This window comes from Serinus canaria, chromosome 1A (genome assembly GCF_022539315.1).
Source record: "Serinus canaria isolate serCan28SL12 chromosome 1A, serCan2020, whole genome shotgun sequence".
In the NCBI taxonomy this organism is placed as follows: domain Eukaryota; kingdom Metazoa; phylum Chordata; class Aves; order Passeriformes; family Fringillidae; genus Serinus; species Serinus canaria.
In genome coordinates, this window is record NC_066314.1 from 46,096,102 (window position 1) to 46,110,817 (window position 14,716).

Consider the following 14,716-nt stretch of genomic DNA (forward strand, 5'->3'; position numbering starts at 1 on the left):
AAACTGTTCTGTGTGTAGGGTAAAAGTATCTATTTCATTTGTTTCAATATCTTAAGTCTTTGTGCACTTAGTTTAGATTTATGGTAATATTAAAGATTATCAACACCAAAACCTATTTTCGTATGGAGTCAGTGATAAAAAATGTGGGATGCTCTGGAAACATTTTGTAGGAAGTCAATCATGTTTTTCAAAGCAACCTGGAATCTCAATTTAAAATTTGCTTATAGATGAAAATTGGGTCGCTGGCTGCTATAATTATGGTTTGGTCTCTTGAGCTGTGGTAAGTGCAAGTCAATCACAAGAACTCTCCAGAATACTTGATGTTACACAGCTTTTCTCAAGCATAATAAAATTGACACTGTACATGCAAGCAAATATGAGTCTTTTTACTGTCCCCATACTAACATTGTAGAAGGAATTTCCTCTGAAAATAAACGACATTGTCTGACTCATAACATTTACATAGTCACAGAAAGCTCACAAGTTGTATTGTCAGATCATCATCAAAAATCATTTAGAATATCTCATTTTCCCCCTTTAAGTGTATACTTTAGAATTAGTATATTTTACTTGATAGTTTGGCTAACTGGCAAGTTAAGTTGCAGTTGGATTTATTTGACATTGAAGAATAGTGTGCTTCTGTTTACGTGGCTGGCTTTTAAATTGAGTGGAATTACTATAACCATGGAAATCAATATGGAATTGAGGTAAAATGTGCTTTATCTGCAGTATTTTAAAGCTGAGGTGAGACTGGTGTCTCTTGTCTACCAAAGCCAATTTTGTAGGTGTGTGTATGTACACAAATTGTAGATACATGTGCATCTTTTGTTTCCCCAGCTCTTAGAGCTCATGACTGCAAGACTTTCACTTGAAATTCACACTCTGAAATGACACTTAAAAATCTGGGTTTTGTCAATTGTCAATTTGTTTCCTGTGTATAGCCAATGTTTGTGAAGCTTTTAAAGGTTTACTGCAAACAGCTTTACCTTCTAGTGCTCCTCTCTCTTTATGTCTCTCTAATATGATGAAGTGGCTGCTTGTATTCCTGATGGGCTGCACTGCTGTTTAAATGTGGACAGTTTCCATCTTCTCTAATCTGCCAGTACATTCTCAGGTCTCTGTAAATGGATGAAAGGTCATTGTTTGGTTTAACTGTTGTAGGATTTCTAGGAGTCATAGATACAGAGTCAATGAAGCTGAGAGAGAAATCCTTGAGGTCATAGATGTTTAAATGGGATTTTATTTGTGATTAATAAAATTTCATGAGCAAACAAGCTTATTGCTCATACTGAAGTGAAACAGCTATAGTTCTTATCATAAGTGTTTTGTTGATGTTTAAATATACAACCTTTGAATGGAAAGCTTTTGAGTTTATGTAGTGTGATGGTCATAATTTCTTTTTTGGGTGTGGTAAATTGTCCTGTCTTTCTCAGTTCCCCCTCAAAGGCTGGACAACTATTTCAAAACAGAAAAACAGTGGAAAGTTATTTTGAGATCAAAATAGAGAAGCCCCAGTCACTTCCCAGAATAGGGCAATAGGCTGTTTCAGGGAAAGCACTTGCCTCTCTGAACATGGTAGCACAAGGCAGAGACTGGGACCAGAGATGTCACTTGAAAGGGTATGCTTCTCTGGTGGCCCCATTTGTTTCTAATTGAGTTGAAAGACTTGGTGGACTCCTGGTAATCCTTCCTGTTCTTGTTTTTCTCTCATTTTTCTTTGGCTTCAGAATTTATTGTACAGTGTCTTTGCAGATTTCCCAAGGCCATTTTACAGGCAGGTTGTTGAAATAGCTATTCTATTACTGAATACACCTTGGTAGTCTCTTTGCTTCTTTTGTTGCCATTCTTTGCAGTCAGGTATGTGACATAGGCCAGAAGTTGATTTTTCTCTCATATCATGATTTCCTCTGATTTTATTTTGCTTATTTGACTCTTTTCTGTAGTTGACACACTATGTGCCTTGGTCACACATATGACATACTGATGGCATCTTTAAAAATAAATAATTGCGACCAAGATTTGCAGAACTGTTTGCTTTTCAGTGGGACTAGAATATTTAGGACTTGGAGTGAAGGTATTTAATGTTTTTACTCAATTAGCATGAAAATAGGCTTGGAATATAAATTAGGTAGAGCAAAGAAATGCTCTTGCTTTACCCATAATGTAACAGTCTTGTGATCTTTCCTATTGGTTGTATTTATTTAAGCATGTACTGGGTGAATTTTGCTTTGGATTTTACCATAGGCTTGTATCAGAACTGGGACAATGACTTGAAATGGTCTAGTCACTGTAGAATATTCATTTTAGTGGGCTTGTCTCGCACCAAGAAAACTGCAAATTCTGCTATCCCATCAATATAAAAGATTGAGTGCATCAGTGTCACCAAAGTGGCACAGCCAAATTTGAAACACCTTTGGGTCTTCATTGCGGTGTCATTGTCAGAATTTTGGAAGTCACAGAACAGCCCATATCAGTGCAGCAGACACTCGTGCAAACATCTTCAAAAGTACTGATTATGTGCAATAGAACAGTATTCTGGCTTGGCCATTAATCCTCTTCATGGCCTCTCCCCCAAATACACACTGCTTTGCCTGATTTGAAGAAAGAGGGTTAAAGCAGTGCAGGTAGAGAATGAGGTAAAACTTGACTGTCTGGTAGGATGTGATAATGGGGCAATGATTTTATTTAGAAATTCGTTAAGTGATTAGTTTTATACAATTTCATGTTCAGCCTTCTCTGAATGTATTATTTTTCTTAAATGGTTTCTCACATGGTTTTTTATTTAGAATGGAAGGACAAGTTGCATTTGTGATGAAGCTTTTTTTTTTCCTTTCCTTTTCTTGTTCTAAGACAGTGATTGACTTTGCAAATTTTACATACAAGTGCTTTTATTTCACGTTAACATGCCACCTCAGACACAGGAAAATTTCAGTGCTAGAAGTGTGGATCTGTTCACCCCTGTAAACACAAGTTTCCACTGGACCAGACAGGATTATGAAATGTACATTGAGGGAAGACCAGAGTGCAGGCTGTGGGTTTGAAAATGTTTTTTATGTAAATAGTTCTGCTTTCAGTGATTCTTCACAAGGTTATTCTCTATGCTGGGAGACAAAGGGCATGAGGGGAGCAATCTCATATTTAGCTTAGTATAGAAAGCACTTTCTTTACAGTCATCTGGGTTTTACCTTGTTTTCTTCTGTGTTTTCCCACTGTCAGTGGGCATGCTGCTTTAAGCCTTTTAAGGTTAGCCTATGGAAGGAGACAGAATTTTTACTCCTTGAGAGAGAGAAACTGTTGTATTGGTTCTCACACCCCTAAGTTGCAATGTCCAACTGTAAAGTCTGCTAATAGTCAGAAAATTACTTCTTCCAACCAGTTAACTTTAGAAGTAGGGAAAGATAAAATGCAAATGCCCTTTTAAATACATCTGTATTAACTGAGAGCTAGCTTTTTCTCGCTTTTAACTATGGTCCTAGCTTCATCATGAAGCATAGACATTTTTAACAGGAAGAATAAACCAACTGATGGATGAGTAATGATTTCTGAAGAAATGGTTTTCCTTTAGTTGGCAGAAGTAACTTCCCTTCTCTGGGGTGGGTTAGCATTTTCACTTAGGCTGTTTAAGATGTGCCAGAATTCAGCAAAGAGGTGCTTGGGGTTTTTTTTGTGTCAGGGGCCAATGTTTTTGTCCAGCTGGCCTTGCAGCCTCACAAACACACCTGTTTGGGAAAGACAATAAATTTTTTGTAATTCTCTATTTTGTCACTTTTATACCTAGGAGCACAAGATTTTATCATACTGACTTTCTTATAGCTAACAAACAACACCGTTTTGGTAGGTACTGAATCCTTTTAGGCCTTTCATCTCTTGACTTCTGTGAATCCAAGTAAATTTTGTTCAGACAGTTGAGGTAAAGAACAGTCTTCCTCAGTTTATTATTTCCTGTTGTTTTGTGTTAGAGAGGGTACTCGGCAGTGGTGCACTCTGCCTGCCTCAGACAGCAGTGTTTCCTCACCACAAAGTGCCAGCCTGTTCCATTTCGTGAGAGTCTTGTGTCTAAACACTTGCTAGCTGTCTTGACCCTTATATGTGCTGTATTATGTCTTTTTTACATGAAGAATAACATGACAAAAACATACATATTTTCTCAGCCCAAGGAGACCTAATGCCTGCCCTGTGACACTAATTTTCCTATCCTGTTCCTTATAACATCCTGCAGACTTTGTCTTAGTCTCCCTCGATGACATGTTGCAGGTAGTTTACTACAGGTTCATTTTCTTGCACAAGAGCTTTGAGGGCGTGTTGAGGGTTAGTAAAGTTGGTGACTGAGACCCTTGCAGATCCCCAGCTCACAGGTGTTGAGATGAATATGTTTGCTCATGCACAGACCCAGGAAGCATTTTTGTGTGCTTTTTGCATTGCAGTAGAAGTAAATAATTAAACAGAGCTGTGTTTCTTTACACAAGCTTTTTGAAGCAACAGTGAGGAAAAAAAAGTGGAAACTAATGGCGTGCAATGCAGAATTTGTTGCAGTTATTTCTGTGAGCTGGCTACTTTTGTTCAAAAAGTTAATTTAGAACTTGTCTCAAATGGGCTTGTTGATCTTCTAGAGGGTTGTGAACAATATCTCTTGAGGACATTTTCTACTAATACTTTCTAAAACTTTGATTTATTATTTTTAATCTCAGGATTGTAGGTTTTGATGAAAAGCATGTGGCTCTGAATTCTTTAAAAGCATTTATTTTGTATATTATAATTGCAAAGGAAAAAGGAGGAGCAGTGAAAGGACAAGATTTCAGGTAGTTTTCTTGTTTGGTTTTGGGGTTTTTTTCTCCCCCTCTAGTTACAAAAAGGTAATTGCTCAAGATATCACATTTTTCTGAACATTCAGCTTTACAAAAACTGCTAGGGCAGGTTTTGATAGGAATTGAGACTGCTTTCTTTGCTCTCCAAAGTAAGGTTGTGAGTTAGTGATATCCTCTAATTTTCCAGGAAGACTTAAATCTGTTCTTTTGTTGATGAAGTCACTGTATTATCAAAGTACCTCTTTATAACAGTTCTAATTGAGATCAAGGTCCTTTCTTCAGACAGGACAGGCAGAGATGTTTGAAGAAGAAAAAATTTTTATTCTAGATATTTGTCAAAAAGACACACATGTGCCAACATACTGCCTAACACTTCCTTTCCAAATATAGCTGACCACAAGCTATCATGTATGACTTGCTGTATTGGATAATAAATACTGGAGTGCTCATGTCTGGTTTGTCCTGCTTTGAGATACTTACAGTGGGAGATGGATCACAGAACCAGATAGTCTGTTCTAGATAGCCTGGTGTGGTTTTTGTGTTGAGGGATCATTTGTTGTAGTGCTAATAGCCACCTTATCCTGTTGTCCTTTATCGATATGTCTTGAAATGTTCAGGCAAGTAGTTGAGACTTGGCTGCTTTGGTGTCTGGCTGGTTTGCTTATTACCAAAGTCTTGAGGATACTGCTGTGTCAGAAATTATTCTGAAAGGTCTTTAAAGAGTTTTCACTACTGTTCTTCAACTGCAAGAGGAAATTTCGCTCCCTCCAACTTCATTACCATTTCCTTCGGAAGAACATCTCTAGGGCTGTGAATGAGCAAGCTGTAACAAAACAAAAGACATCTGTGATTTTCCTCAGCCTCCCTGGTTTCTCACGTTCCGTTTCTATTGCAAAGCCCTACCTAGCCTTTCTTCATTTTGGTACACGTCACCCTTTTGAGCCTGCTGCCCATCAATAAAGCAGCCAAATTGCAGCAGAGGTATTCTCATCAAGTACCCGGTAGATTTTCCCCTGTTAGTAATAGAGGGAGAGCCACTGTGTCCTTGATTATTTGAGTCTCTGAATCAAAATGGGGAAATACATCTTGGGGGAGGAGTTACATCTTTCTCCCATTCCCTTACACTTTGCTTAAATCCTGCCAGTCCCTGTGAGTAATTCATCGATCATGGAAACACTGACCCTAGGTTTTGAACAGGGAAAGTATTAAATGCTTAGCTTAAAAAGTAAAAGCAAAATCCCATACCCCACCAAAGAAGGACATCTGTTTCTAACTTCAGCTTTTTATTTTTTTATCTTTCATTTTTTTTGTTGGTAAATCTCCCAGACAACAGCAGTTCTGTAGAGAGTTTAAATATGAAGGAATGGCAGGACGGGCTAAGGGCACTTCTACCGAACATTAACATCAACTTTGGTGGACTGCCCAATGCTTCTTCCCCCTCCAACGCCAACCACAGTGTACCAACGTCCAACACTGCCACCACCGACAGCCTGAATTGGGACAGCCCTGGCAGCTGGATGGACCCCGCAATCATCACAGGTAACCGTTTCTCACTCCTTCAGCTCCACTGGCAAACCATCCAATGGGTATTTGGCACAAACTGATTTACATCTGGAAAAAAAAAAAAAAAAGAAAAAGAAAAAGAGAAAAAGTCAGTATGCGGTGGTCTCTTCCAGCTTCCATCCACAAAACCTCAAGGGTCCAGGAATTTTTGTGGAACCTCTAGGTGTAACAGAGCGTCACTTAGGCCTTTGCAATGCATGCCCAGGACCTTTGCAGGCAGTCAGGTGGATCTGTGCTTTCCAGTAGGGTCAATCTAGAAGGTGTCCCTTCTGCTGGATGGCATGTCCGGTATGTGCGTCGCTGGTCCTGAGGCACTGGAGGCAATCGCTGGACTTGGTTATTTAAAAAGGGACATACTCCACTTGTTTATAAAGCTCTCTTTTATAAGGCTGTCTGGTTGTGTCTCCCTGTTAGAGAGGCTGAAGCATGAGTCAAGTAGGCAGAATAAAAGGTGAAGCATGAGTGTACTGGCAGCTTGGTGTGGTAAGGTCATGTTGACAAGGAGGCAGTTCTTGAGCAGAATGTTTGATAGAAAAATGTGTGTTTTCTGAAGAAGTGATCTGAGGGTGAACTTTCTCCTATCTTGATTTAATGTTAAATGTTTTTGCGGGCAGGGTAACTATACATAATAATGTAAAATGCATTTTCTGTACAAACTAATCATGTTTTTTCATTGTTGCTTTTTGCTAGGTTAAGTTGACCTCCTTCGTGGTCAATTTATTGCTTCTCCTCTCACTTGACTGTATCCTTGTTTTTTTCTTCTTTTCTTAGGTATCCCAGCCTCCACAGGAAACAGTTTAGACACTCTTCAAGATGACAATCCTCCACATTGGCTAAAATCTCTTCAGGCCCTCACAGAGGTGGACGGCCCCAGTGCAGCGCCATCACAGACGCATCACAGTAACCCCTTCGGCACACAGATCCCTCTGCACAGAGCCAGTTGGAATCCCTACTCTCCTCCTTCAAACCCCACCAGCTTCCATTCCCCACCTCCAGGCTTCCAGACAGCCTTCAGACCCCCCAGTAAAACCCCCACAGACCTACTACAGAGCTCAGCGCTGGATCGTCATTAGGAGAGGAAGAAAAAGAAAAAAAGAAAAATAAGACCCAAAACGTTAGAAATGCAGGAAGTGTCCCACCCTGACTCCTCCCCACGCCCACCTACTGTTCCCTGTCATATCTTTCTTTCTGAAGAATCCAGTTCCTGATCAAACTTCCCCCCCAAATGCAATGCCATCACAGGGTCATGACCATTCTTTTTGTTAAGTTTCTGCAGAAACGGTGTTTGAAATACACTGTTTGAAATACTTTCTAACCATTCTAAGAAAAAAAAAAAAAGAGAGAGAAATCAAAATGCAGTTTCAATGCTTAAGGAGAATATTACTGTCTTATGTCTTTTGCACATGAGTATTTCTGCCTAGTGGAAAAGTGTCAATCTGCAGTAGGGGGGAAAAGTGCAATGCAGAATCAAATGCAAGAACGTAAAAAAGATATTTAATTTAAATGAAGTTACTGAACATGTGGGGCAAGCAGTGGCCCAGCATTTATTTTGCATTCAGTGTGGCACTACACAGGGAAAATGCTATGTTGGGGTTGGTTGTTTTTTTGGTTGGTGGTTTGTTTTGTTTTTTTTTTTTTTTTAAGAGCAGGGGATTTTATTGCATCAGTCAGAGTTTGACATGAAGTGTGTTGAAAGACAAAACACTTATAGCTATGAGTAACTGGCATGTTGCTAGAGTGGTTTAAAGAGGGGAGAAGAAGATTTTTCTTTAATTTTGGCTTTAGATTTCAAGTAAACTTTAATGTTTTGAAAGTATTCACAGATTTAATACCTAGTGTATACGTAATATAATTATAAGCAGCTGAAACACGAGTGATATTTACTTCAGTCTTTCTGTCTCCTCTGTCAGTCTCTCTTTTTTTTTTTTTTTTTAAAAAGACTCACCTGATTAGGGCACTCTGGGATAGCACTGCATTGGGGCCACATGATCACCATCAGGAGCAACCTCTGACCTCCTCTGCCTGCAGCTTTTACTTAACCCTGTAGTTTCTGGACGTTTGTGCAGTATTGAAAAGACAGGAAAAAAGAAACAGATAAATAAACATGGTTATAACCTGACGCTAAAACTAAAACCAAGGAAATGTACCTCTTTCTTCAGAATTAAAACTAAAATCTTAAATAAAACAGAAAACTTGATGATGACTTCATGTTTGCTTTCTGGTTTTTTTAACCTAGGATTTTTAATTACTGCATCTGGTAAAAAGTGTATGCCATTGCATGTTTGGTGTTTTCTTCTTATTCATCTAAACCAGAACTACTTTATCATTGGAAATACTGCTTTGTATGGTAACTTCTGTATTGAAGGGTAGAAAAAGCTTAACACTTTAAATCTTTTTAAGGGATTCTGTTGTCTTTACTCATGGCAATAGCTCAAGACAGTCAGTCTCTAACTGTTATTGGTAGTATCCTTTTAAATCTGCAGCATGAAAATCTTGTTTATATTTTCTGAATTAAATGCTGTGGCACTCGGGGTAGATAGCATGCAATAATATGCCTGAAGATATGGCAGAGAATTTATTACAACTCCCTGTGTTCGTTAACAGCCTTGCATAAAGGTGTAAAATACTGTCACTGCACAACAGGGGATGAAGAGCACTTAATGGACAGAAAGCCTCCCGTAAGCTTTTACACTTGCAAGCAGACATAATTAAAACCTGCAGCCGTGTGGTTGGGCTGCTGATTGATGTAGCTTACGAGGGTGGCAGAGAGCCTGAAATTCTCAAGATGCCTGTGCAGAAGGATCTCTCACCTGGTGTGAGCTGTACAGTTCAGGCTGGCAGCCTTCTGAAAATGTTGGCTACTGGCAGGGGCAAGGAAGGGAATTTCCACTGATGAACTGTGAATCCTAAATGGGGATGGGGTGGGGTGAGGAACTGGCCTGTCAGGAAGTGGGAACAAATGCTGAATCAGCCTCTGGACAGAGGAGCAAAGTCTTGAATCTGCACAGTGTTTTTCTAAATGTCCTGTTAACACAAAGCAGCACTTGGTGACTACATGCTGTTGCTTGTCTCTCACTTGCATTGCCATTTTAGTGCTGTATTTATTACTCTGTATTATACGCCTGTATGTGCTCTTTCTGAACTGTCAGCATTGCTGCAGATGAGTCATGTACCTAGTGGGTACATGGGGGAATGTGCACACCCTTTGATGCCAGTGCTCCCCCAAAAGTAAACTATGTTTTTGTCACCCAGTCATCTCCTGTAACTGCTGGTGGTGGAGAGAGAAATGCTGCAGGCTGGAATGGCCTCATCTATGGCAGTGCCTACTGGTGCCCCTGAACTGGGGGTGCAGCCCAGCAGGAACTGTGCTGGAGGTGTTGGTGAAGATATAAATGATCTTTGGTTTGGATTTTTTTTGTGTCTCCTTCCATAGTTGGTAGGCATTTTTCCACCTTTAACATTTTGTTTTAGAAGGGTGCCCTTTCTGACCCTGAAAATTAGCAAGGCTCCTAAAGCAGCTCCAACTGCTTTCGATGTACCACAGCAATTCCTGAAGCTGCTGCCTTCTTCAGGTTTTTACTTGTCCCTTTGTTGCAGTTTAGGAGGTGCTGTGGCAGTGCTGTGCCCATGGTCTGCTGCCTCTGGAAACCAGGCTTTAGCTGCTTGGGAGGTGCTTACTCCCTGCTGCCATGCAGCAGCTGGTGTGATCAGCCCACCAACAGACCCTTAGCCTTCAGGAAAAGCTTTGCAACTACAATGGCTTCTTCTCCTTATGATGCTGCTTTCCCAAGAAAAACTTCTTGGTGGGTAACATCAAGTATGGTGGTAACATCAAGGCATTACAGTAAGGTGTATCACTGATCAGACTGATATGTGCTGATGGCTGCAGCTTTTGTCCCATTTAGTCTATTCTTGTGTACTGTCTGATGTGGACTCTGCATCCCCTCAGTTGGGAACCAACCTGGTGTCACACTCTGTTCAACTGTGTGGAGCTCACCTGGTTTTTTCTCCTGAAGTTTTGCGTTTATTGGTAAGGGGGAGGAAGGTGAGTTTTTGTTTTGTTGGAGGTTTATCTTTGGTGTGGTTTTGGTTATTTTTTTTTTAATGAATTGATGGAGTTTTCCTATGACATGAAATTCTGTACAGGAACATTTATTGAAAAGAGAACATGACTTTAATTGTTTTAGTTTATGGTCTGTTGTTTCTTGTCTTGTATGGGTACTTGCAGCTCTTTAATGTGTTAAGCAAAGAACAGCCCTTGACTGAAAGGCTGGTGATGCAGGACTGGCAGCACATTTGGTAGATAATATCTGGAGAAGGTAAAAGATGGGCCAGACTTCTCTTCCAAAATGTGTATGAGTGTGTGTTGAGGGAAGGAAGGGGATTGTTGGCCATGGATATGTTGGTATACGAAGCATTTTTAACAAATTTACAATTCATGTGTGGTAATTTGAGGGTGAGCAGTGCTGGATTGATAGTAAGGGTTCCTGGCTTCCTCCCCCCCATCTTTTTAATACTGAACAAGGGAATTATGTTTTTTCTAGACACAGCAAGGAATATAATGTCACCTTCTGGCTGAGGTGAAGAGCTATTGCACTAATTCTTTTTCCTTTTAAAACTTTCATTGCCTAGTTGGAAATCAAGCGTCAGCAGTGCATTGTAAATGCAGTGTCTTGAAAGACTTGTTTTAATCACAATTAAAATAGAAAATAAAACTTAAAAGGAGAAAGAAAACAGCTAAAAAGGGAAAAAAGTAAAGATGTTGAAAAACGAAAAGTTAAAAAGGAGGGCCACTTGCAACTGGCACGTGTTCAGCATGTACTGTGAAGTTCATTTTCCCTCCTGCTGGGAAAGCTTTTGGCAGCGCCCTGGTCTCCCTGTGCCTGGCACCAGGAGTCGGGTGTCAGCTGGTTCCAGCTTTTGACCCAGCCTGGTGACTTGAGCAGCAGCTGCTGGCAATGGGGGAGGGTCTGGTTCTCTGCTGAGCTGATCTCAGGTGAATTCCCTCCCCTGGCTCCTGCAGCTCCTGAAACACTGTTGCAGGGCTGCTGCTGGGGCAGGCACTTGAGCGGTGCTTGCCACAACCGACTGGGTCAAGCCAGACCTGCCTTGTCCCTGTTTGAGGATTTCCTGAACTCAACTTTTGTTTTTCTTTTCCTCCATCAGAGAATCTGTTGTCCAGTAAGATTTTTTCCCCTTAGATGCTCATATAATCATAAACATTGAAGACGTTGGATTTTAGGGAAAACGGGGGATGGTTTTAGCTTTGTGGTTTTGCTGGTTCTGATTTAGTTTGGAGTTTTTTATAGTTTGGTAGAGTTGTCATGCTGCTGTAGAGATTTCTGGCTTTTTTTTCTTCTGGTGGGAGGGAAATGGTCATGCATCCGTTTCCATCCTTATGCTTGCAAAGGAGTTTCGAAAAATATGCTTTAAAAGCTTGTGGCTCCTGGGTGCTTATTGTTCATCCCTCTCCTCAGAACGTGTGGAAGTTGCCTTAGTTGCAAAGGAGCTTGGCACTGGTGTTGGTCTCTAGCACAAAGAAATCCAGTGCACAGCAGGAGTAGCATTGCCTGGGACTAATTCCCTCTGGGGAAAGCTGTTGTGCTGAGATAAAAACTCACTGCTCAGAACTGAGGTGTGTCAAGAAGCTGAGAGGTGGCAGAAGGGTTGGGGGACTGGGGTTGTCACCGGCCCACCCTGAAGGGCTTGTAGGTACTTGTAACGTCTTGAGGGGGATGACCTCTCCTCCAGTCCAGCTGGAGTTCTCAGTGTGGCCAGAGCATGTACTGTAAAGTGGTGTTTGGCATGAAGCTGTGCTTTGAGTGGTTGCTGCATTACACCTCCAGTAGGATGTGGCTGCATGGCCAGCTGTGGATGTGCATTCCACTTCACTGGTGTAGGGTCATCTGTTCAAGCTGAATGCAGATGTAAGAGCTTGTGCTCCTACCTCTTTGCCCAAATCTCAGCAATTTTTTCCTTCTTTGGGATGTTCAAATGATATCCATGCCTTAGCTTTTTTGTATATTTGTGGCTTTTTAGATTTTTAAGATACAGTTGTATGGTTTACAGTACTTTTCCTGCCCTCATGTTTTAGAACAATAAGCTAAACCTTTCTAACACATTCTTGAAATTCCGTTTAGTTTTATTCTTAAAAAGAGAATTTCTGACAAGGATGTCTTGTTTTCCATCAGAACCTGAGACATAACAATAAATAGGGTAAAGAAACCCCTGGACCAACTCCAAGGGGGTGACCTAAGGGTAGGTTACTGGGGCAACTGATCTCCTATTGGATGTACCTGCTAGATATACTGAGTAATTGCACTTATAAAAATGGTAGTAATCCTTTGTATTGGGTGCATATATAGCCATATCTATGCACCCAAAAGCTTTCATTAAAGAATTGCTTTTTATCTTACCACTCTTAGTATTGTTGGGAAAGTTTTTGTCTTTTGATTCTGGGCAGCAGTAGGAAGGAGGTCTTGAGTTCTCTTAATAGTTGAGACCATAAACAAAGCTTCTAAAGAGTAAAAAGGTGAACTATCATCATAGCTTTGGGTTGCAGTATAAGAAAAGGCATAGCCTCAGGATGCTATGATCTACATGCAAGAGTATTGTTAATGAGTGAGGTGTTCACCTTCCCTAATTTCTGGGCTGTGCCTTTGCCCAAGACATACTGCAGCAAATTGATGAAAAATTGATGGCAAATTCAGATGGAAATGGCCATATGAAGTTGTTGCCATACAAATTCAGGGAGCTGGAGTGACTTGTGGCACTCTGAATTGCTGCATTGTGAAGTTTTGAGGTGAGTTGGGTGACCTGCCAGCTGCAGATTTGTTACTGGCTTTGCTGATGAAAAGTCTGGTCTAGGGTGGTCTGATGCAGTGACTTAGGTGTCGAAGTCATTTGAACAGAGGTGGTATCACTGCAGAGAAAAACAGTACAGAAAAGTCCTTTTTAGTCTGAAATCTGTGGGAGAGTGATCTGCCTGACATCTGATGATCAGGAGGTTCCATCTCCTGCAAGGCAGGTGAATCTTTCAGTGGGATACAAGCATCACATATTTACTGTTGTTGTCTCCTGTGAAATCTTGCTAGACTGCTATTTCTTTTTCTCAGTCCTGAGACTTAAAACTTTGACAATAATGTTTGTATTTGAGGTGCATGGAGAGAGAATGAGACTTGCTCAGCTCTTTCCTCTTCCTACCAGCACCTAAAATGTTACTCTAGAAAGCTTGTACTGCCAGAAGGTGGCCATTGTTTTCAGGCTCACAATGAGTGTGTTTTTACAATTTCATACCTTTAGCATTTGGATGTTACCGGCCCCAGCATTAATCTTGGCCAGATCTCCAGAGATCTCTTCTGCCAGTGCTAAACAGTCACAAGAGGCTGGTACACCAGCCTTCACTGGAGAATTTAAAGTTGAGACCAAAACTCGTTCAGCTCTTTGGAGATAAGCATGCAGGCTGAGGTTTACAGTGTGGAGTCTGATGCTTAAAATCCTGTTTAAAAAAAGAACCAACTGGGAGTGGTTTGTTCAGACACTCAGCAGAAAGCTACCTCTTGTGAGGTTTGCCTGGGACAGAATGGGCAATCAGCTGGCCTTGCAGCTATCTCCATCCCACTTCAGATGGTTTCCTTTAGTTCCAAGGTCCAGTTCTCTGCAGGATATTGAATGCATTTAATTTACCTTTTTAAAAAAGGTGATATATGTGGTTCAGTGGATGCTGGCTCCAACAGGAACCTCTGTGTAACATGGCAAGAATGCATGGGATTAAAGCCTAAGAGGTTGGCTTCTTCCAGTTTACAAATTACTTAAAGCTTCTATATGGTTGCCTTCCTCCTCCCTCCTCATTTGGTAAATAAATACTAACTGTGCTTCTTGTTGCCTCACTGATGGTGCCTTCCTGAGTTGAAGCTGAGTGTGGCTTTTCTCAGCTCTTGCTGCACTGCTCCAAGGAGCTGAGGCAAAGATTAAAGGCTAGATAGGGAAACTCGTAGTAGAGCTGACCTTCCTGCCCTTAACCCATATTTCTTCTCTTGGTTCTCCTGCTGCTTCAGATGACTTTTGAAGAAGACCTGGCTGTGTGCTCTTCCTTGCTGGAGAAATTTGGCTAAGACAATGATTTGGGTCCAAAGAGTTTTGTTAGGAAGCTGAGTTTGCATACATGCATTAAAAAAAAAGAGTCAGGAAAATGTTACTCCAAAGAAACTTTTCAATTTTGTCAAGTAAATAATTTTTTAAATACCAACTGTATAAAATGCTTGATTCAAGTTGACAATTTTTTCTGTACAAAAAACTACTGTGTCAGTTTTTTATTGAAAATGCCAGCTTTTTGTCATGACACTTCA

General features: G+C 40.6%; 1 protein-coding gene across 7 annotated transcripts in view; it reads left to right on the top strand.

The window, feature by feature from the left end:
• The window catches only part of CNOT4 (CCR4-NOT transcription complex subunit 4), a 76,948-nt gene extending 68,377 nt beyond the window's left edge, over positions 1–8,571 (top strand). For 4 of the 7 annotated variants that reach the window (XM_050986460.1, XM_009086626.4, XM_018910059.3 and 1 more), the window contains 2 exons: positions 6,132–6,344; positions 7,140–8,571. In XM_050986460.1, coding sequence (XP_050842417.1) covers positions 6,132–6,344; positions 7,140–7,441 — 515 coding nt within the window. In that variant the 3' untranslated portion in view covers positions 7,442–8,571. The remainder of the gene's footprint in view (positions 1–6,131; positions 6,345–7,139) is intronic. The other 3 variants (XM_050986464.1, XM_050986463.1, XM_018910063.3) reach the window with 1 other exon arrangement.
• Positions 8,572–14,716: the final 6,145 nt, after the last annotated feature.